The 23,970-nt window shown below is 35.6% G+C and overlaps 3 protein-coding genes across 4 annotated transcripts in view; 1 reads left to right on the forward strand and 2 right to left on the reverse strand.

Moving 5' to 3' along the window:
• The first annotated feature begins 192 nt into the window (after positions 1 to 192).
• Positions 193 to 23,970, forward strand: part of cenpp (centromere protein P) — a 51,091-nt gene continuing 27,313 nt past the window's right edge. The window contains exons 1-6 of one of the 2 annotated variants that reach the window (XM_077226047.1): positions 193 to 274; positions 816 to 953; positions 1,146 to 1,303; positions 1,437 to 1,525; positions 4,773 to 4,861; positions 9,200 to 9,296. In XM_077226047.1, coding sequence (XP_077082162.1) covers positions 820 to 953; positions 1,146 to 1,303; positions 1,437 to 1,525; positions 4,773 to 4,861; positions 9,200 to 9,296 — 567 coding nt within the window. In that variant the 5' untranslated portion in view covers positions 193 to 274; positions 816 to 819. Of the gene's footprint in view, positions 275 to 812; positions 954 to 1,145; positions 1,304 to 1,436; positions 1,526 to 4,772; positions 4,862 to 9,199; positions 9,297 to 23,970 lie in introns of both variants that reach the window. The other variant, XM_077226046.1, reaches the window with a different exon arrangement.
• On the reverse strand, positions 10,650 to 16,026 carry ogna (osteoglycin, paralog a). The gene is made up of 6 exons (XM_077226048.1): positions 15,706 to 16,026; positions 13,297 to 13,357; positions 12,916 to 13,080; positions 11,972 to 12,174; positions 11,591 to 11,683; positions 10,650 to 11,437 (listed from the first exon to the last, which is right to left on the reverse strand). Exons 1-6 carry the CDS (start codon positions 15,856 to 15,858, stop codon positions 11,267 to 11,269), a joined length of 846 nt encoding a protein of 281 aa, XP_077082163.1. The 5' UTR covers positions 15,859 to 16,026; the 3' UTR covers positions 10,650 to 11,266.
• omd (osteomodulin) lies at positions 18,809 to 21,461 on the reverse strand. The gene is given in 5 exon segments (XM_077227077.1): positions 18,809 to 18,887; positions 18,889 to 19,069; positions 19,241 to 20,091; positions 20,093 to 20,197; positions 21,421 to 21,461. Coding segments are annotated over 4 exon segments (1,191 nt in total). The 5' UTR covers positions 20,173 to 20,197; positions 21,421 to 21,461.

Here is a 23,970-nt window from a genome sequence, read left to right on the forward strand (position 1 = left end):
ATTTGCTAAATATACTCACTGAATAAAGATTATCAGTATTTGACAAATGTCCAATATCTCCTATACAAAATGAATTACACGCAATAATAAATGGGCTTATAACCAATTAGCCTCATAATAATGCTATTTAGATGAATATGCAAATGTTTTAGGCTGTTTTTGGACATGGTTTACCCATCCAGTTCTCATTTGGTATGTCCCGCGTTGACGCGGGATATAGTTGAATCCGTCAGAATCATAAAGTCGAGCTGTTTACCTTCAGGACTATATTAAAGTAAGTTTATTCCTTTAAACATTCGGTTTTAAGGTTGATTTATAGTTCTACATGAGGTGTTAAAGTCCATAAGGCATTACAAATAGATTTGTACCATCGCGGAAATCTCTTCTGATTGATGGTTAACTTATGTTTTATTGTCAAATCGAGCTAAGTTAACGTTAACGTTACTGTCATCTGATCTCCAACAAAAAATCGTTATGAAACTATATAAAGGTTTATAATTTACTTATAAATGTAGTAACGTTATTATTTGTCCGTTTGTACTTAAATAAAAGCGTTTTTGACTTAAACTGCTGTGAAATTACTTTACGTAACGTTATGTTATATATTTTGTTGAAATATGTTATTAATATCGATTAGATAAATTAAATGTTAAGGTTTGTTTCTTGAGCCGATTAACTATAACCTTTGCATCATATTAAAAATACGGGCATGCAAATGTTTACATAATGTTATTATATTAATTATGACGTTATTGTGTATCATGTAGTTACTCTCACTTTCTCTCCATGTATTTTCATAAATTGCTTTTTAGTAGATTGATGAAGATCATGGAGCAGACATATGAGGAAGAGATCCAGATGCTCCAGGAGGAAATTGAAATGCTGGAGGCTGAACAGGAGGAGACTTTACGGTCCATTTTCATACAGCATGGGGATCGGCTACAAGAGGAACTGTTAGCACATTTCTTTGGATTTTGTTTAGTATCATATAGCAGCGGAAACTGTAAAATGGACAAAAAATAAACACCCTGTCTGCCTGTGGTGTGAAAATCTTTGTTGGAGAACCTCAATGAAAATGGTTCACTTGAGGATTGGACTAAAATAATTACATTGAAGTTTCAAGGCCTTTTTTTTTTCTCTTTCAGAAAGTCAGTCTGTGAGGAAAGAGGAGGTGGAGGATCACATAAACGTGCTCTTTCGAAACTCCAAACGGAAGTCAGAGAACTGGAGAAAGACCTCAGACGACAGACGGAAATAAACGGGATTGCTCTCAATGAGTGTTTTGTGAAGACTTTACACAAAAGTGAGATTAACTTGTCAGACCTACAGGCATATTTAGAAATTGTGCTCTTAAATACAAAATAATTTATAACAATTTTATCATTTTAATTTATAAAAAAGCAATTAAGTGTTATTAACTTCTGTTGTCTCTTCAGGTGAAAGAAAACTTGTACAGCAGCTCAGACTTGCAGGTCACTGCAGTGTACTGTTGTTCCAGGTTGAATTTGCTGTGACTGAGATTCAGGTACAAAGAAATCACTAAGTATTTATGCCTGCACTTAAAGGCAGGGTAGGTAGAAATCCCCCAAAATACTTTCTTCCAAATTTCTTTAAACTGTCTTTATATATAAATGCATAATTAAAATGTAAGTACTCTGGAAAAGAAATTATAAAAATCGAGTGTCTGTAGTTCTCTAAGGACTATAATAAACACAGCTCATTATTCCATTAACTCCCACCCCCTCCCTTCTCGGCTCCTTCCAAAACCACGCCCCCAAAACACATGAACGCCCGATCCCAGCCGTTCGCTCAGCTGGAAGAGTCGGACGCGTTTACCAGTGCCGAGCAGAGGAGCGCAGTGCATGTAGTGACATCATGTCAGAATCACAAGTAATAAAATAACTAACTTTATCAGTATGAATATAAACACTAACAGCCATGTTAATTACTCATTATCAAGCTCGCATATCGATACTGGTAAAGTTTAAAATATTTTACTAGCTCGTAACGGAATCAAACTAAATATAAGGCAAAGCTATAAATAGCTTCATTGATACACGTTTGCCGTTACTATCAGTTACACTGTGATGAAGGTGAATTTGTAAGATTCATAACATAAGATTGTTTACAGATAAACTGAGTAACATACACTCAAACACCTTCTCACAACTGCATTGCAGACACAAGATAATATAACACACACAACATATATTGTATAACACATACAGATACACAGTGTTGGGAAAGTTCACTTTCTACATGAACTTGAAAAGTTCAGTTTACAAATTTTAAAATGAACTAGTTCAGTTCATAGTTCATACTTCACAATTTTGAACTACGTTCACGGTTCCAAAAAATGAACTAGTTCATAGTTCTTTTTTTTCCATATGTTGCTGCGAGCTATTTTTTTATTTAATTATTGTCACAACAACCCTTATACAACCACGGACAGCAATTATTTTATCGGCGGGCAAAGTTTGCACAGAAATGTAAGATTTTTCCCATCCTCACCGACCTTGTCTTAAAACTGATCATATAATACGATCCTCCTCGCTGCTTTGTCGACTACATGCTGCTTTTTGTTTTGATGACGAATTGTGCGGTGCGGTGCGACACTGGTGGCTTGTGTTACCAGATTGGGTGTTTTTTTCGCTACATATTAAGGACTGTTTACGTGTGTTTTATCCGGGTTTTCGCATGGAAGACTATAGAAATCTGGCACCCTATTGAACTAAGTTAAACTGAGAGAGCGTGCGTTCACAGTCACCAGAATGAATGCGTTCATAATAACGTTCATCAGGCAGTAAAACAGTAGGCCTACGTTCAGTTCACGTTCGCCTAAAATATGAACGAGTTCATAAACTATCGTTCAATGAACGCGTTCAGGCACAACACTGCAGATACAACATAAAGACATAGGTAAACATATGTAGAGCATATAACAACAAACCAAACGTGAAAAAACGGAGCAGGTAGAGTTCACGGTGAACATATGAACAAAGTTTAGGCAGTTTTTTCACGTTCTGGCAAAAAGTTTTTTCAAAATGAAACTGCAAGATTACCTGTCCAGCAGAAATAAAGCCATCATGGAGTCACTTTTCAGCCCCTTGAGATCCCTCAGTTGTCTCCACCGCTGGAAAGCCCGCCGATATTGACTCTCGTATGATATCTTTATTTATCCAAATACTTTTTGTTCATAGCCTTTTCAAATACTGTCTTCCTTTTTTAACTTGTTTGACTTCGCTGCCTCTATATGCAGGTACTGAGAATTTTGACTGTTCTTTCTCTGCCATAATCGTTATTACTAGCTTCCGTGCCTCTTCAAACGGGTGCGCGCATTTGGGCAGCTCCTGTATCAGCAGAGGTGGTATCCATGGTAGCGAGGGAGAGTGACAGTCGCCCCAGCCAATCATTTCTTTCGTCCCGAATGGAATAATGAGCTGTGTTTATTACAGTCCTGAGAGAACTACAGACACTCGATTTTTATAATTTCTTTTCCAGAGTACTTACATTTTAATTATGCATTGATATATAAAGACAGTTTAAACAAATTTGGAAAAAAGTATTTTTGGGGATTTCTACCTACCCTGCCTTTAATAGTATTAACACAAGTATTATTTATTAAATAAAATGCACTTTCAAAATGCACGCAAAATGAATAACTCTTCACAAACCTGGGTATTTGAAATCCTCCTGTCAGATGAGTGTATAATGATTGCATACTTTAGGACTCGAGTGATCATTTGTTTAAATATTTTTGGGGGATGGGGGGGGTTGCAACAAAGCTCTGGCCATAACACTTACAAAGTACATTTTAAAATGCTGTATATCAGTTACTATTTGGTATTATTCTCTAATTATTAGTGGTACTTTACTAAAGCTCATACTTATGGTTAAAGGTTTAAACAAACCCACAACCCAAATTTCACATGTCTGTATGATGCGTCAAATCATGTGGCTTGTTGAGAAGTGAGGTAAGTGATCAGCATCATAACGTTTTGTATTGGCAAGCACCATTACATTTTTCTTCAGAAAACGTGGTTAAGTACTGAGATTCTCACGTAACACCTACAAACATTAAACTCCATCCACTTCATGGTTAGATTATTACAACCAGTGAAGTCTATACCTTTTTATTTTATTTTACTCAACACTAGAGGGCAGCTCGCCTCCATTTTGACCATGACTTTATTTCAACATCAGAGATTTATGCTGTAGGTCTTAAAATCTCTCTTATGGATTAGACTAAGCATTTATAGTTTAAGTAGTTCTTCTTGCTTGCTTCTCTAAAATATTCATTACAAGCATAAATTCATCTCTTTGAGACACCTCCTTGGAGCAAACATTTACACTGGTGCATTAAATCAGTTAGAATAGAATTGTTGGTTGGTGATTGATGGCACTCTTAAAAAATGTGATTTTAAACTGGCAGCCTGTGGAAAGATCAAGATGTGTCTCTGAAGATGGTGGTTTTATTTGTGTTTGAACTAAATATAGAGTCTCAGTAAAATTTAAGTTTTATTTCAATTTCATCCTTACCATGAGAATAGTGGAGAATAAACTTGACCCGTTGTTTAAAGCATAAAGAGATGTAAAGCAGATTCGTGTTACAGTCTTAACAACAAAGAAGATTTTTCCGGGAGAGAGTCACGGAAATCCCAATAGCCCTCAGTCTCATGACAGGTAAATTAATAATGTGTAAATGCAGACCTGACCAAGTGAAGGCTAGAGATTATTTATGATCTTGTTTAACAGTCAGTATTTTTTTACAGGAGGATGATGCTCTTCTCAGGAGAGTTACAGAGCTCAATATTGTTGTGGATGGTGTTGAATTTAAAGATTTCTCTGCGTTTGTGTCCAGGTAAAGTGATGATTAGTAAATGCTTAAAGACACAATATGTATGTACAATTTTTGGATTAAAACATCCACAGTTTTAACCAGTGTAACGGCCTATGTAATTGGTTCACCTATCAGTGACGTCATATAAATCTAGATTACTGCAGTGTGGAACAAGTAGAGTAACGTAACTGTCAACACACTCAAATGTATTTTTTAGTATGATCGTTTTGACCAATTAAAACCGCGCTGCGTTACCTCACAATTTTAATTCGTCAAATAAAGTGACTGCATGAGTAGAAATACAGCACTTGTGGCAGTTTTATTAGAGTGAAATAAAATAATGTGAATTTCAAGTTCAGAGAAAAAGGAGGCGGGAACCGGCAAATGTTAAACGTAATTTTAATTGTAAAATAAACACAAAACAACTAAACCAAAGGAGCAGCAGCAGCCGACAGCGGCATATAAGCATAATTAAAGCTCTGGAGCTCCTCATGGGACTCGAGACCAGTGTGTCGCTCATGTGTCTCATTAGCATTCGTTCCACTCCCACGGATCTCTGCCTCGCCCTCCTTCATATCTTTGTAATGTTAATAAAACTTTACTCCGATTGTTTTACATCGGCTGTTGAGGTGAAGATGACAACTCCCATGATACCACTCTCATTCATGGTGTCATCAAGCTACGCTTTTGTTATTGCTTTTAATAAGCAAACCTCTAGCGGAGATACCTACATATTGTGCCTTTTAATATCTTTGGTGTGTTTGTATTTTACTTAATGTAATTATTTTTAACATTTGTTTTTAAAGGTAAGCAGATTCCATGGATAATTTTTACCCTTCACACAATGTTGGATCTTGCTTGTTTGCATGATTGAATCAACAGAAATCCCATTTGGAGAAAATCCAAGTTGCATAATAGGTTACACAACATAAAACCTACAGTGTAAGTAAACATCAGACAAGTGAATTCCCAGACATCATAGAAGAGCGTTCTGCTTTGTTAGTCTTGTAAAAAGATACAAATCCAAACACAACTCCATACAAGGGAAATAAATGTATCCAGGTGGCTCATTAGCAGGATGCTGAGTGAACACTAACCAGCTGTTGTTAACACAATGTGGGAAAGTTACCGCAGAGATCTGATTTTCTCATTTAGGACTGATTGACAAGTGTTGCAAGATCAGGTTTGGTCCTGCTTCCGGCAGATTGACTGACGGCGATGTACTCTTGAGAATCTTACATACGAGGCAGCATTCGAGCAAAATATCACGTTTTTATTCGAGAAAAAGATATTCCATCGTTAGACAAATAAAGGCATGGTTTATGTGTTAAGGGGGTTTTGTTATACTTGCAGCTGAAGGATTTGTTTATACATGGTCCAGACCAAATTAACAAATAAACGTCTCTGGTCATTAGGCATGTGGTCCGTATGTGTGTTAGCTCCATCTTTCTTCCATTATGGAAGATTTAATTTTATTCTGTTCTATTGAACTTTCTTTTTTGTTCTGTTCTAATCTATTCTATTCTGTACTGTTGTGTTCTGCTGATTCCTTTGTGTTCTATTCTTCTAATTTTTGTTGTTTATTTTGTTATATTCTATGTAATGTTTAATGTTCTTTTGTATTTTATTGTAGTGTGTTCTATTTTTCTCTATTTTGATTTTATTCTGTTCTGTTGTTACTACTGCTCTGTTTTTTTCTGCTCTGTTTTGATCTGCTCTATTCTCTGCTCTGTAATCTGTTGTATTTTGTTCTTTTCTGATGTGTTCTGGTCTTTTCTGCTTTGTTCTATTGCATTCTGTTGTGTTCTATTCTCTTTATGCTCTGTTATGATCTGTTCTGCTCTTTTCAGTTCTATTGTATTTTATTTTTCCTGTCCTGCTTTGTTCTATTCTATTGTCTTATGTTGCTGTATTCTTTTATGTTCTTTTCTCTTATGCTCTGCTGAATTCCGTTCTTCTGTATTGTATTTTCTGTTCCATTCAATTCCCTACCTTTCTGTTCTGTTTCATTTGTTTTGTTGTTCTATTTTTGTGGTAAAGCTCCTACAGGGCACCTTCAAGGCAGGATTAGTTTTTTATGTTGGTGGAGTAATCTCTCTTTCTAAACTGTAGTCGGCTACTCTGCTGGTGCTATAATGAGGTTCAGTCATTTGAGTTCAGAAGAACGCTGCACCCAACATAATGATGTGTGGATTTAATGTTTAAAAGTGCTCTGTTGACGGTCCGTAACATGTCCCACTCATTAAACTGTCAGCAAATGGCACCAGCAAGTCAATGACAGCCAGCAGCACCCCACAGTGTGTGTACTGTAAAAAGTTATGTGGACCACCTCTGGACCGTGTGAGGCAGGACAGTCTGTACAGACAACTCCATCAAAGACCTGAAAGTGATTGTTGTCCTTGGTAAATTTAGTTGGTTTATCTGTTGTTGGTTTTTTAGTGTTAAACATCACTGTGGTCTGAGGTACAGTTCTGGCTTCTATTATTACTTGGACGATTACAGCACAACACTTGCCATTAAAATAACACCTTTTGATGTTTATGTATCCAGCCTTTCACAAAGAATACAGCTGGGATAATTAAAAGGTTAAGTTATTTAGATTGTGTTGTACATCATACTTACCAAATACTGGAAAAGAGAGCTGTGGTTTGAACCTGAAGCTTCCAATAGGGAACATTCATGTTTGTGGTCAATTTTAATAACAAATTTATCCTTTTATGTCTTATCTGAAGCTTCATGCTACTTGATAGTTGTTAATGCAAACTCTTTTTTTTTAAACCAACAACCGTACAACTGTACAACTTAAGATCCCTTTATCTTCATAATATTATTCGATAAAAATGCATTACACTTAAACATTTGAATTACCAGTGAATTTGATTCCATTTCAGAGTTTTGTTTTCTAAAGACATGACTATTGGATCTCCTACAGTTGTTCCACTTGGTCACAAGATTTTATTTATTTATTTTTATTTTGCTGAGATGACAAATTACAGTTTGAAGAAATGCTGCTGTTTTGGCGGCGGTTTGTTTGGGTGCTTTTCTAAAGTGCAGCTAGCTTCCTGGTCGCTGAATGTACATCTGGATCATATTGTCTGGTCTGAGAGTCTGTCCTGGCATGAAAGAGTCGGAAAAAATACTGGAGATAATGATTCTCGCATAAGTCTGAGCTGTCTCTGCGTCTCAGGAAGGCGCATTTTATAACCATTATGGCACATGTAAACTAAGGAAGAATTTTTTGAGCACTCTTGTGGTCAGGTACATAAGTGGATTCAGGCATGTCTGTGGAGAGAGTTTTAGAGGGCTTAAAACTTTTTTTTTTTTTTATTATCATTACTGTATCCTCTATAGCTGTGTTTGCTGTTTTTGTTTGTTCTAATGTTGATGTTTTGATTTTTGACAACTGCGTTAAGTGTGAAGTTTGAAATGCAGCACAACCTCACTGATAAACATTATAAATTTGCTAATTTGGAACCTATATAACTAATGTATTATGTATTCTTGTACTTAGTACAAGATTTCATGGCAAAGGGCCTTGGCAGGAAAATGAGAAAAACTAAAGGGTCAACTTTAGAGAAATCCTACAAAGGAGCCAAACATAGATTTGTCGTTAATTGGTCTGTAGAGTGATTCTGGCATTCAGTACGTTTAGTCTGTCAAACTTAAAAGGTTAGCATTCTAGGAAAGCTTAAAAATTACTTTTTCAGATTCAAGGTCCCCAATCAACAAATCTGAAATTGTATATGATGGAAATTGACCATGGTTCAAAATGAGATCTGCTGGCGAGGGTGATTTGTCTGTGGTTTCTTTTGACCAGTGTTAGATGTCAATCAAACCAGTTGTCTGATTAATGTTTATAAACTTTTAGCTAACCCAGATCCAAGAAGTGTAAGGAAAGTTTTAACATTAATTGTCTGGTTTTTAGATATTCTCAGGGAGCTTTTTCTTTAACTCTTGCCATTAAGCTGCTGTCTTTTACTCTTGGAGTGGATCCATTTAGTTTTGAGAGACTTACCATTTTTCCATCACTCATTACAACATCAGCTTTTCACAGACAAGACTTGAGAGTCATGGAAAGTTGTGTCCTGTGCCATAGTTTTTGGGCCCCTGGTAAATCTATGGAAAATCTCAAAATGTCTTGTAACGTCATCCTGTGAAGGGGATTAAACACAAATACACAGTTTATCCTTCTATATTGTATGCTCAACTTTACATCAAGGAGGTATTTTTCCTGTCAAGTTTTTCATCAAATTCTTAAAGACAGTCTAAATCTTTAATTAAAATGTATAATTTACCAAAGTGAGATTACAATGTTGGGCGTTCTGGGGTACTAATGTTACAATAATGTCTTGTTTGCAGAGTGGAGGACACAAAAGATCTGCTCTTGTTCTTCAGGACCTTAAGGATGTTCTCTGAGAGATGTGAGGAAAGGCGTCAAACGTTTCAGCACTTTCAGGTAACCAGCAATAGAAGCAGTGAATAAATTGGTCAATCAACTAGGGATAGACACCAATACTTAAGTACTGAGAAATGACAGCAATGTTTGATCATGAAAGTAATTCAAAACTCCAGTGATAGCTACACAAACTCAATTTAAATGTATCTGGTTGTGGGGTCAATTTTCCTATTGATTGTGGCATAGTATTCAGACTTTTGGTGTTGTTATGCAGATAATACAATTTTGTATTGAATTTAAGCATTTACATTTTTTTGGACTACACTGTAATTGCAGACAGGGTTCATACGCAGTTTGGAAAAGTATAGAATTTGATTTGAGTAATTTCAAGGTCTGGATAAATATGGAAAAAAGAAAACAGTATAGAAACATAGTTGTGTTTCCAGACTATAGCCCCTATTCTTTTTTTCTAAAATATAAAATTAAAATGTCTAAAAATAAATGTTTCATACCAGGAGAGTGTTTTCACAGCAAAAGTTTAGCAATCCTTTAGTGATTGTCATATACGACTAAATGAATTCAAGGCACATATTTTCATTATGCAAAACTGTTTGTCTATACCATAAGCAGGTCTCTTTTAAACTTCTCTAAAACAATGTGCAACATCAAACAACATTTAAAGTATCAAACCGATGTATCAGAGGTTATTATTATGCAGGTTATAAAGTGTTTTAGGTTTCTTTTAATTATGTAAGCGCATGTTATCACTTCGAGAAAACCAATGAAAAAAAAATATATTTACAGATGACTGTACTATATACCAAACACACAAGGGAAAATGTATAGAAACCCTGGGTATAAATATTAACAAAATATTAAGTTATAGAAAGAATATGATTATTTGCATCAATATCTATACAATACAATTACCTGATTTCATAGATTTATTTACCTCCTTTGAGGAAAATATATCATAGATTCTACCTGGAATCACTTTTTTAGTCTTCTTGTGATGCTTTATTTTGTAGTTGAACTTACTCCGCTGTCTCTAATGTGTACAGGTATATATCATAAGACTTTCTTGAGAAGGATAAAGATTGTTTGCTGAATACCAGATTGGGAACAAATTCCAAGACTCGATGGCAGTGCAAGTTTGGGAATGAAGCCTCTAAGGCAGTATGAAAAACATTCCATTATTTGCTGGGACCATTGTGCTATAATGGCTGCCAATTTGGCAAGTAAAATGGAACAATATTACCCCACTTTTTCCAGAACTTTCTGTGTGCACAATCTTTGGGTTTGATTGGTTTGAAGTTCGCAGACAGTGTTTTGTTTTTTTGAGCTGCACATTTTTTTGCTTTAACTGCAGTCTGGCATAGCTGTTATAAAAGATGAAAGGAAACTAGTCACAAGTTTTTAGAAAAAAAGTGTATTTGAACAACTAAAGTGAACATATGTTGATTTCATACAATGTTTTACTGTACATACTATTCATGTTTAATTCACACATAGGTAGTAATTACAAATGTAGCATATAAATAATATTCAAACAATTAATGAAAAGATCAGTTGAGAAAGACCAGCGTTTTGGAACTTGGTATGGGTTCCTCGCCCCCTAATTAACTTAGCAGGCATCTTAATTTCAGCCAAAGTAAGACTTTTTAACAGTACTAGAAAGTGTCTGAAATTCACAGAGTTCTGATGAATACTAGAAGCTTGACTGCTGCTTTTCATGATCTCACATTTTACTAAGCAGTAGCCTCCAGTGGTTATTTACAAGGGATATAAAGTTATTCTTTCAAAGACTTGAGTTTCAGGTTCATCTACAAAGTCAATATCAAGAGGAAATCTAAGTTTTTGGGCAGCTGTTACATAATTAGATATATAGTACAGATTCTCTTGGTATTAACCTTTTGTACTCTCAATTGTGCACAGGCACCAGGAGATTGAATGACTTTTCCTTCTCGGTTTTAGTCATCATCATTGGCTATCCAAGGACTTCTCGCAGCGTTGTACCTTTGATTCTGTTTTCATTGGTATCGCCCAATTGGCAGAGACTGCAGGCATATGAAACTGTTGGGGAACTGGCTGAGGATGACAGGATTTCCATCCATACGGATCTCGTTTATGTTGGGGCGGATGTAGTAAGTGTCGTTACCTTTGCAGAAGGTGTCCGCAGTCACAGAGGAAATGTTATTGTTCTGTAAACAAAGCAACAGAAAAGGCAACCGTTCTTTCAAGACATTGTGGGGTTTTTTATATTTACGTTTTGTAATTTTTTTTGCAAAAAAATAGTTTTTATGATTTGTGTGCAGAAGACTTGTTAGTGTGCAAAACATGTTCAACTTTATTACCTGAAGGTGAAGTGTGCGGACAGTTTCTGGAATGAAAGGAACGGCCTCCAGTTCATTGTGAGCAAGATACAGATGTATTAGTTTGTTTAATTTCTGGAAGCAAAGAAGATCAAATGTTTTGTTCAGAAGTTGAGTGCAAAATGGTAAAAAACCAACAGATACGGCTGTTTTTGTCTTGCTCCAAGTAATTTGGTTGGGTATTTTTTCTAGAAATTAGTTTATCCCTTTAAGGAAAACATTTCAGAATATTTAGGAAAGTGGCAAACACAAAAACAAAAGGTTGTATATGTTGGTAGTTTTCAAACAGGTAGTTTACTAGGTAGTTTGGAACAATGTTGAACATGTTATTGAAATAGGCTTATGTAATTCGTGGCTTTTTACCTTGAAAGCATTGGCCTTGATTCCTTTGGTTCTCAGCTTGTTGTGATTAGCGTTAAATGAGATTAATTTTGTTGGCAGCATTGGTAGCTTGACCAGCTGGTTTTCACCTAGCGAGAGCTCTTCTAGCATGGTGAGCTTAGCAAACGCACCATCTTCAATCTCAGAAATGATGTTACCAGTGAAGTCGATTCTCTTTAGACTCACTACAATAGATGAATGGAAATGGAAAGAAGAGCATTAAATTAATAACTTGAGTGTTAAGCATCACGTTAGACACCTAGAAAATTTGACTCTGAAATTAGACTTTATCATCCATATGGTTACTTTTTGCGTACTTACTGCAATTTTTGTTTTGTAAAATCTTTTTTTTTTTTGTCCTGTCAAAAGTCACCCTATTAATCAGGGTTTAATTAGCATCCACTATGCTTATCCTATATATGTAACAAATTATCTTAAAAACTTTGGAAATAGAGGATTGCACAAGTCTGTTTGTTAGCAAAGGTGGTTTTCTGGTGATTTTGGTTTATGGGCTGATATTATAGTGTTTTGAAAGCCTTTGATGCATGGGGTCCCCAAAAGCGCTTTAAACACTGACTGCTCCCTTTAGCTAACTTTTTTATACCCATGATGCACTTCTGCAAACAGAGGTTTACCACATGTCCAAGTTTTTGTCAATACACATTCTTTCCAGAACACTGTGGTTCAGAAATGTGATCGATGTCTTTATGCAACGGAATAGCTTGCAATCTCTTGCGATCACATTGCAGTTCATATATCGTGTCCCTTAACATTTGGAAATGGACTTATTTCTGAAAAGTAGCTGTTTGTCTCCTGCTCTCCTTGAGGGTAATCCCTTAACCTGTCCAGAAGAATTGTATTTGTTCTCCCATTAGTAAAAGGCTTTTAGGAGAATGCCAGAGCAAGTCAAGTCAGGAAGAACTCACCGATATCTCCGAAATCTTTGGCTGTTATCTTTTTTATCTTGTTGTACCGAGCGTAGAGGTAGTTTGTCTCCTTGGGCAGAGCAGGCACTGATGTCATATCTGGGTCGACCTCCTCACAGTAGACAGATCCAGTTAGACACACACACAGTAGACAAGTTGGAAGGTCTGGAACATGTACAAGTTTTTATTCAAAACAAGTTAATGAAACTGGATGGGCAAACATACATTGCTTCTTTCCTTTACCACTTCCCACTCACACAGACATAGCTCATGAACAAATAGACCTACATTAAGGGCTCTTGTGAGCAACATGTGGTCTTTTAAAAAGAGCCCATTACTCATTCCTTTCAGACAGTTGACCAGGATTCATTCGTTCATTACCTGAAGGGTCTCCCACAGGCGCCATTGGACTGGAGTCATCTGGGGTGTCGGCTGTCACTCTCTGTAAAATGGCTTTATTAGTTGGTACATTTGGTTGTTTGACAGATTCCACATTCAGGTTAAACAGCAATAATTAATGTCTTTAGATAATAAATGTTTTTTGGAGCTTCCCAGCCTTGGCATTTGATGTTAAAGGAATCGTTTGCTCAAAAATGAGTTCTGTTGTCATATAATTTCAAACCTGTATATCTTTCTTCTGTAGAACACAAAAGGAGAAAGTCCTGTGCATTCAGCTACAATGAAGGCAGGGTAACTAAAGACTTCAATGCTTCGAAAAACCTTAAGTCCACATGACTTTATTCCAAGTCTTCTGAAGCCCTTTTGAAAGCTTATGTTATTTACTGAAAATATTCTTCTCCAGTGAACCATTGCAACCAGATTATTGAATCAATGAGTACTCAAAAACGTGGATACTTTTCCAAGTGCCAAAGACAACTAGGACAAATATCAAGATTTTTTTGTGAGAAATTACTTGATTTTGGTTCTTTCCATCACAGAAAACTCTTGTATAGCTTCAGAAAACTTGGGATATAGCACGTCATGAATGAAATACTTTTACAACAATTTTAAGGCACATTCGCATCCTTTTTTAATTGTGGAAACTTTAATCCCTGTTTTTTTATGAATGCATGAAAATCAGTAATCTTTTGTCTTTCATAGGCTAAAAAAGTTACATGGGTTTGTAATAACAGGAGGGTAGAGCTGCATGATTCTGGATAAATTGAGAATCATGATTATTTGTTTTTAAAATAGAGATCACAATTCTCCCACCATTATGAAAAGACAACTAAACAAAATAGCATGTAATTTGTTAATTACTGCAGACGATTTAAAAAATATTTATTTTGAATTAATTATTTTAAAAAAATTTGTTTGATTAATGATTCAGTGACTTACTCATAAAGACTTCACTTGTTTCATTACTGGATGAATCAGCGTTTTTGAACGAATCTATTTTAAATAGATATTTTAAACGAAATCATTCTTTAAAGGTCACTTGTCGCCACCTACTGATGTAACGGTGTAATTTATACAATCTTTGTTTGAAGCATCAAGTTACTTTCAAAAGGTGAGTTACTATTTTTTGATCGCTACCGTTGACATCAGTGTTTATATACAAACTATAAACTTTTATCCCAGTACTTCTGTGATCAATTGAATTATTGTAAACCTTGTCAAAGGCTTAATTGACATATTCTAATTGTTGTCATTTAGGAATAAGATCGCGTGGGTGTTTGAATTGAGATTGCGATCTTTTAATGATTAACTGTGCAGCTCTACATGAGGATAAGTAAATTATGACTACTTAATTTTGGGTAAACCTCTCCTTTTACATTCTGTTCATGATAAACTGTTGTCTCCTTTGGATTTGTGTACAATGCTCTTGGATACGAGTGTCTGTCGGGACCTGTTTGCCCTCAGGCGCCTGTTAAATCACCCTGACAGTGTCTAAACCCATGAGTTAGTGTGAAGCTGTGGGTGGGAGAATTTGAGCCTGAAGGAACTCCTGCAGAACAGATTGCTGACTAATCAGAAAGCTTCCACACAGTGCCTGGCAGCTGTTGAGACCATCTCTGATTCGGAGCGAACTCTCAGCTAATTTTATTAATTTATTTTAATGGACTGGTTTTAAAACCATCAGTGTACGGAAGTAATCTGACTTAATGTTGGAAATTTAACAGATGAATCCATGTAAATGTGTGGTATCATTTAGTTAATCTAAATAAAAAATAAAACATTTTAAAAGTGACTTACCTTAATTGAAAGGTTAATAAAAGTGTTATTTTAAATAGTTATTTACATAGTAGAATATCAATTAAAGCAAAAACTATCACTAATAATTGATTTTTGAAAATCCTTTACAGTGCTGTAAATTCATTAATAATCTTAATTAGTGATCTGTTGTATAAATATATTGGTTAGTTTATTAGTGTTTAAATAATTGTATATTCATTTTACATTTATATCATGTTATATTATGTTCTCATTTTTATATGTAGCTCAAGAATGTGTGTGTATATATACAGTGATCTATTAATCAGCTGTATAAATATATTGGGCAGCTTAATACATTATAGGTGAAACATTTATTGTAGCTAATATTTAATTATATTATAAATTTATACTAGTTTATATTTAATATATCACATTACATTTAATGTGTGCTATATGGTTTAAATGTGTAATGGTTAAGTGGGAACAAGCAAACTCATTTAAACTGAAACAATAAAATGTGTATATATATAAATTGGACAAGCAGTAGACAAAAGCAAACCCATCTCTAAATATTCTGTTCTGTCAATCTATACAGAAGATAACGATTAATCATAAAATAAAAACACAGTTTACCTTATTCCTCTGTGCTCTTATATCGATTCCCTCAGTAAGTGCTACATCCTCCATTCTGTGATGTCTGTGATTGTGGTAGTGTGTACCAGATGCTGAGAGCACCCATGATGCCAATATGACTGCTGAAATAAGCATTCTCAGGCTTGTCCCCATTGTATCTGAAGACTGGGATGTGTTCTGCCACGTTAAAGAGCAGAAGCGCAGAGCAGGCAGCGGTTGGCTATTTTCTTGGTGCCTGTGAGTAAAATGTGATCTGTCAAATCAGGATTTTAAGCCCCACCACAGACTGCCAGAGGAGATCCTTAAGTGGGAGTTTATGGAACAGACCTTAACCCTTCGCATTCCCATCTGTGCTGATCAGACCACTGTGTTGCCTGCAGGGTTTGGCCATGTTTGTGGTCTGCTGGAAAAAAAAAAACTTTGTAAAAGAGAGCAGAAGGCAGTGAAAAGGAATGTTAGTTTTTACTTTGGAGATTTGTAGCTCAGAATTTTATGTATGCTGATCTCTAGGAATATTGAAGCTTGTTTGGCTCTTCTTAGCTCTGTACCTAATTAATCTTTTCATTTCTCAGAGAAGCAAGAAAATGAAATGGGAAGACAATGGTAACACAAAAATGTGTCAGGACATTAGGATAGATCAGTTCTAAATTTCCAAATTCTTTGATTATAGTTGTGCATTCTCAATAGCTTTGCTACATTGTTCATTTTTATTTACCTTGATATGGGATCTTAAGACTTTTCTAGTTTCAATAGCATTTTACAGTCAATTTGTCAGAAAAAAAGTAGCTTAATTAGATTTGCCGGAATTTGCAACAAGACAATAGAGGAACATTAGGATAGATCTGCTATGCGTCTCAACTGTGATTATACATTTTCAGTCTGTTTTGTGTAATTTACAGGTTTGCCTAAATACATTTAATTAAAAACCTAAAATAGATTAGAGAAACTGAGCTCCTTTATAAAACAGACACTTGATCAAGGTAAAGAAAAACATGTGTAATAGAAAACATGTGACTGTTTTACACCTTAAGACAAGACGGAAGGCGCCTCAGCCCTTCAGAATAAACATATATGGAAATTGAGAGAAAGAGATGGAAGTTGAGAAGGAATAACATTACAGGTGTGTTTGCAATTATACCAACCTGTAAACGTTTACTGTACTGGGAAAGGGGCCAAATACTTAGAAATGGTTTCACAGTACTGATCCTCTGTGGTACATTTCTCCGTCGGGGTGTTTTTTTCATCACATGACTTGATTTGGATGATTCAAAATATTTAAACGTAACCCCTCCACACTAAGAACTGGAGTGTAAGAATGTGCAAAACTACATATTTTCATTATTGATTGGTCAGGGGGTTGTGAACAGTAGTCGGTCATGGAAGCTCTGTATAATTAGTAGAGATTGACCAATAAGTTATTTGACCAATGATTTTGATTAAAAATAATTTTTGATATTTACACTTAATCAGTTATCGTTTTTTAATATCTATCATCTACCAATAAATGTTTGCTGCTTCAGTATTTGTAGATTATTTTTTCACATGCTTCTATAGCTATGTTTAGATGGACACTTTTTTTTCAATCGGAATAAAATCATTCTGATTAATGAATCTGAACATAGTGTTTACATGAATGCTGAGGTGATCGGGTTGATTTGTGCATTTATGTCATCAAATTCAAATCGGAATTGATCTTTTGACATGCACACACTGCTTGAATATACACGAGTTTCCTGCTGTCTGCACACACGAGCATCCTCCTACCATTGCTTCTTTTCTTTGTTTTAAAAAACAGACTTAATTATCTATTACGGGTCCTGATTAGGAGACAACGAGTACATGAAGCTTTGTGCTGTGATTCCCTATATTTATCAAGCAGTAAAAAGCCTGTTTTCACGGCTAAAACAAGGCATCTGTGTATGAGAGTCCGAAGCAAGGACTGGTGGAACGTTGTCCTGCACCACTTCAAAGACGATTTGTGAAAGGAGAATTTAAAATGACACTACAGTCATGACACTTCAACAACAACAGCTCGTTCTGTGCGTCATACGCCATTACGGGATTTCTACGTCATTGCACATGCACCAAACTTTCCAGTTTCAGTTTTCAATCTACAGTATGTTACCACCCCTTTCAAACCAAATGATATTTAAATTGGATTTAGCCAATTCATTCCTATTGACATGGTTACATGTGACTCTTTTTATTCCGACTATGCTACTAATCCGGTTACAAATGGATTATTAGGGTCCATGTGAACGCAGCTTATGGTATGCTGAAAAACAATGATAAGCATTTCATAAGTTTAAAGGCTTTTATTGGCAAAAACATTAAATATATGCATATATTCAATATTTACAGTGTTGACCCTTCTTCTTCATAACCTCTGCAATTTGCTCGGGCATGCTGGATATCAGCTTCTGGGCCAAATCCTGACTAATGGCAATCCAATCAGTCTGCTTTTATAATCCAGTCAGAATGATAGAGTGATTTTACTGGACTAGTACTTGTTCACACTTTCCCATGAGCTGATGATAGGATTAGTGAAATTATGTTTGGTCATTTTGTGCCAGGGTCGAAAAACAGTGAAATTTGGGTTTTTGTAATAATTATTTTTGTAATAATTATTGTGTATAACTATAAACAATTATTTTAAATGCATCTGATCTGTATTGTTTTCCTTTTTTGTTGCTTTTTGCTTTATGCTGGATCCTACACTTTTCAGTTTCAAAAGCATCTTAAAGTAATTTCAACAGAAAAAGACTAGCTTTGTTGTCCATTATATTTACATGCATTGCAGCACAATGTACTAATGTAGATTCATGCTTTTTACTGTATTAATGGAGAGAAAAGTGACATTGTGCAAAACAAAGGAAACTTTGAATCAGAACTTTCCGTAAATAGCAATTAAGATTTTGGATACATTTTATGCTAATTAAGATGCATCAAAGCATACACATGCATGCAGAAAATCATATAGAACGTTCAAGCAGCAAGGAATGTAATGTTCAAAGTTACTAATATATGTATGTTTAATATTATTTAAATCATAAATCCTGTTTTATTCTTATACTTTGAATAATGAATAGTTTGGTTTGTTGAACTATGTATGACACATCTCAAAAATCTTTGTAAATAGCTTTGTTTTCCCAGGCCTTTTTGGTTTTTCATATTTTTTTTGGTTCAGAGTCATCTTCATCATCCTTCCTCTGGTTTCCGTAAAATATCATCATCAGCCTTGGGAAACATCTGTAAGCATAGTAGTCCACTGGTCCTCTTAGCTTATTGTTGTCGAGACGAATGAAGGTCAGCATGTTAGGGTTGCCAAAGTCCGGTGATGGACACATTAAAGAGATATTCAGATCTGCAAAGTAATTTTAGCATACGTGGTTATTAGAATGATATTTGATAAAGGGTTGGAGAACACTGCAGTGGATCAGTTCAATCAATTTCTAATGTGTTTTTAGAATAGGATCATCTCTTGAAGAGACTATCATGCTTTATTCTACATTTGTACCTTTAGATTTTAACCTACCTTTAAAGTCATTGTGATTTAGATACAGATGTTCCAAGGTCCTGGGAATAAAAAACGGTTTGGAGAGCTGGTTATGCCCCAAATGGAGCTCCATCAGTTTGGACAAGTTGAAGGCAATGTATTCAACGGATTTTAGTTTATTGTGTGACATGCGTAGGGACAAGAGATTGGGAGTTTTCTTAAAGTAGCCCTCGGGTATGGTGGATATTAAGTTGTTTTCCAGTGATATCTGCTGAATTGATTCTGGAAGGTCTGTTGGCATGGACTTGAGCTTATTGTTGCACATGTTGATTTGCATGAGGCTCTTCATGCCAGATAGGATCTTTCCTTTAATACCTGCATCTGTTAGTCTGTTGCTGCACAAATCCAGCACTGTAAGTTTTGTAAGCTCTCGTGTAGCTTCAGCCGGTACTTTTGAAATTTTATTGAAGCCCAAATTAAGTCTTTTAAGAGCTTTTGGCAAAGGAGAAGGAACGTCTTCCAGATTATTTTGCTCAAGGTGTAACTGAATGATTTCTTTGAGTATATTAAAGACATCTTTATCCACCTTAGATGACTGGAGCTTATTGTAGCTGAGGTTGATTTCCCTCAGGGACGTGGCATTAATGAAAGGCTTTGAAGTTATCTCTTCTATGTCGTTATGCTGAATGTACAAGTGGCGGACGTGTCTTGGGATGTTGGGAATCACCTTAAGTTTTCGGTGGTCGCAATACATGGCAAATGGATAGGATGAGGGGCAGAAACACTCGCTGGCACATTCGTACGAATACATTATTTGGGCATCGTAATCAGGTTGAGTTACAGATAGTTGAGGAACTTCGGGCGAAGAGTTGTCATCTATGTCGTAATCGATAGTCAAGCTCTTGAGAAAGTACCAGAGCTCCTGAGAGCAAAGATAGACATAGTATTTTCAAGATCCGTGATGATGTCATGGTTTAGTTTGCTTTTCCCTGCTATCTGTTTGGAGAGGTTACAAAAAAGAATTGTATTTTGAAAATTAGAACAAGGTTATTAGGACTTTGTTTGTACTGAAATCATCAATATAATAATGATCATCATCAATAATATGTTACAATAATATTTAAGTGTGCTAGGTTCTACAAAAAACAGTGTGAATTGAAAGTGACACATAAAATAGACCACAATGAGATTTTGAGACTGAGTTAAAAAAGAACTGGGTTTTTATTCACTTTTTTGGTCTACTTAAAGCGGTTTGGTACTTTTACAGAAGACTAAACACCCCTAATTGCACATACTTTGGGCAATATGACATTTTTCTGAAATGTTGATATTTGTTTAGTGTTCTCTTCTGTTGTGATGTCTGGGATTAATTATCTCAGCAGGGTTTTTACTGTGCGTGTTGAAGGTAAAGCCCATGACTCAGTTGTTGACTGACCTAGTATTAATTGGTATTTATGTTTTTTCTTTTTTTTTTACTTCTAAACACAACCATTTTGGAAAGGCAAACACTCCCTTGTAATATAGGAAAGAACTCTTCTTGGATTATTGTTTATATTTGATGTAATATTCTCCTACACTAAAAATATCTAGTTTGGTCTTAGTACTATAGTAATAATTTGAGCTGGCAAATCGGCTAGATAAAGTGATCCAAAAAATACAGTGAGTAGTTAATCTAATTTAGATACTGTAACTGCTCAGTGCGACAGTCTCTCAAAAGTAATTTTCTTGTCTTCTGCAGAACTTTGACGTGTTGGTATGTTGGCTATGATTTTAATGTTGCTCAGTTAAATAATGAGTTATTCTTTAAATTTGAAGCTCTTTTTCATTAATCAATCATAGAAATATTTTTTTCATTGTTGAAAACTTTGAGGAATGTTTCAATTTTAATTGTCCCTTTAACTTGTTTGTCTTGATAAGCACATTTTTAAAATTCAGAAAAAAATATTTTTTGTTTATAGTTCCTTAACTGCTGATACTAAATTTTAGATATAAAAACGTTTTAGAATCAGTGCCATTAAGACTTTTGCATGTAGGTTGCTAAAATGTAAGAGGAATAGGAATATACCTCTTTTTATTATCATGCTCAAAGCAATTCTTTTTGGAGACATCAATGTGAATGATGTATATGCTTGCAAACTTCTCACACAAATTAGTACAAAATGATTTAATTACTAAGAATTATATACTGTACTATCTTTAAAATCATGATATCATCATACCTGTGGTGTCGTTTTTCTCTCTGTGGGAGGCCAAGTGAAATCGTGAACACCGAGTGCCAAAGATGAAACACAGCAGCCCCTTTAGCATGAACGATGTTGCTTAAAACAGGGAATGTTTTTTCTCCTGGGACGAGCGTGAAAGATTACCTCTGTGGTTTTCCCCACAGCAGCATTAGACGTTTTGGGAGAGATTGTGATCTGCCTCTTTTCCTTGGAAATGATTCTGGAAGCGTTTGGTTGCATGTGTTCGGTGACCTCAGTAAAGCCTCGTGGTCTCATCTGATTCTTCTTTTCCCCTTTTGTTGAGTTGAGGTGAGGTTGAAGTTTCCAGACATAGTTCTGGAAGGAATGGCCTAGTATCCAGTCCACATTATTGTATGTGGACAGTAAAAAATGTAACCCACAAAATTAAAGGGGTCGTAAAACACATTTTTTCGAAGGCTTGATTGTGTTTGTGGGGTGCACTGTAACATGTGTTCATGCTTCGTTTTTAAAAAATTGCATTATTTTTCAATATTTTACCTTTAATCTGCACTGCTCTGTCCCTCCTTGTAAAAACGGTCTGATGGTTTCCGGGTTCTTTGAAGCCAGTCCCTCAAAAATACACAATGGGCTCAGATTGGTTAGCTGGCCCAGTGTGTTGTGATTCGCTTACCGCTTAGTGCACGTTTTTCGGAAACGTCAGGGCCCTTACCTTTACCGGTAGTTTGTGCTTTGGTGTATTATAAACAATGGCATCAATCGGACCCAGAGAATGTTAGTGAAGATGATCGAGCAGGACCTGTTCAAGAACGGCTGTTAAACGACGTTTCAGAAAGTTTTGTTTTTTGTTGTTGTTTCTGTCTCATTACTTTTTAGATACGCTGTAATTAAATTGTACTAATTATTATAGTTTTACAAAAAATAAGCTTCATATTCATAAACAAGAATTTCATATAATCGTTCTAACAAATTATACTAACGTTACAGTCCTCAAAGGGATTTTTTTGAGTAAAGACTGCGGATCTAGTGATCTTACTGACTGTATGGCACCGTTACTTTTTTTAGAACGATTGTAGCCAAATATCTGTCGCCAGAACTATTAACCCAAAACGAACACTAAACATTGGCTTTAACGTTACTACAGTAAGTTAGCCAATCAAACACAGAACCATGTTTAGCATGCCTGTTGATAAACAAGCATGTAGATAAACAATACATAAAAGCTCTAATCAAAGAATAATTTACACTAATTCCAAGTTCGCTGTTTTGTTGCAGTTTGTAATGTTAGGTATGAATGAGCATTTAACAAGCTGGTTTGCACAGCCAAACAGCATTGTCATTTGTTTACTTCCTTGCTGCAACGTACAATTAACAATACGACCATTGCAGGAAAACACTAGGGCTGTAGTCAACCAAAGAAATCCTTAGTCGACCAAAGTCCTGTCCTGCGCAACGATTAGTCGACTAAAAAAAAAAAAGACGCAATGTTTTGCATTTTTATTGAACATTTATTAAACAATTGTCATAGAGCATTTATAAAACAACAACGAAAAAACATCAATAATACATAAAACTATAATAATAATAATACAAATCTTTGAAAATTAAGTGATTTTTTTAACTGCAAAGTGAGGAGCTCTGTCCTAGATCTATAGTGACAGTCACAATCGCGCACCTGACCACACCACACACTACAAAAAATATAACTGCTACTGCCAAATAATTTAAAATCCTAACAAACGCTCACGTTTATACAGGCTGTATATTCTTCTTTACTTTCAAAGCTATGGGTTAACTTTTGTCCAGCCGATCTATGCGATTTAAAACAAACACACAAAAACCCCAAATAGCCTAAAAAACAATCCTAATAATAATAGGCTGTAGTCTAGCCTATAGTAGGAAGGCATATAGGTTTATTTTCGTTTTGTTACATTATTTAGGCTATTTTCAAATCCGTCAAGTGAACAAATAAAAACAAAAACATAAGAAAACACAATCTATTGAGTCAGCATAATAAAGCCGTTAAGGCTACTTACAGATCTGCAGGATTAGTCCACCTTTTTTATGTTGTGGGCCAAAAACACTAACATGTCCACATTCTTGGGTAAAAGACAGCTCCTCGGCTTGTTAACAATAAATCATGCTTTGTAAAATATGCGCTCTGCAGGAGTGAAGGTTGCAGGGATGCAGCCAGACAAAAGATTACGATTTCGTGGACATTTTGTCACATATAGCGCCTAAAAACGCGTAGAAAACGCTAGGCGCGCCGTGTTCTCCTTTTTCCAAAGCGCTAGGGGGGTTGCGCTCCGGAGGCGTCTGCCATTGCTAAGCGCAACCATCAGCGGCGATCTCTGTTACAGCAAGGAAAATGCTTGCAGCATTCTTCAAAGTTTGGAAGTTTTTATCTCGATGCGGCGCGGACGCGCTGGGAAAAAACGAGCGCGTCGCTTCCATTATGAGCGTGCATACCGCGCGCCTACATTTGAAATAACGAACTTGAGCGCGCAAAAGACGCTATATGTGAACAGGCCTTAAAGCCAAAACTCAGCGTTCTAACTGAATGAATAC

The sequence above is a fragment of the Siphateles boraxobius genome, unplaced genomic scaffold (assembly GCF_051911475.1).
Source record: "Siphateles boraxobius isolate OS27281-9 unplaced genomic scaffold, OSU_SipBor_1 13, whole genome shotgun sequence".
Classification (NCBI taxonomy): Eukaryota; Metazoa; Chordata; class Actinopteri; order Cypriniformes; family Leuciscidae; genus Siphateles; species Siphateles boraxobius.

Bases quoted from the DNA above. Each gene is read 5' to 3' on its own strand.
- ogna (XM_077226048.1), bottom strand. From the start codon at position 15,858: ATGGGGACAAGCCTGAGAATGCTTATTTCAGCAGTCATATTGGCATCA. The intron at 11,684-11,971 runs GTAAAAAGCCAC...CTTTGCTTCCAG, and splicing joins TCAAGGCCAATGCTTTCAAG to AAATTAAACAAACTAATACA. The intron at 11,438-11,590 runs GTAATAAAGTTG...CTTTGTTTACAG, and splicing joins TCCGCACACTTCACCTTCAG to AACAATAACATTTCCTCTGT.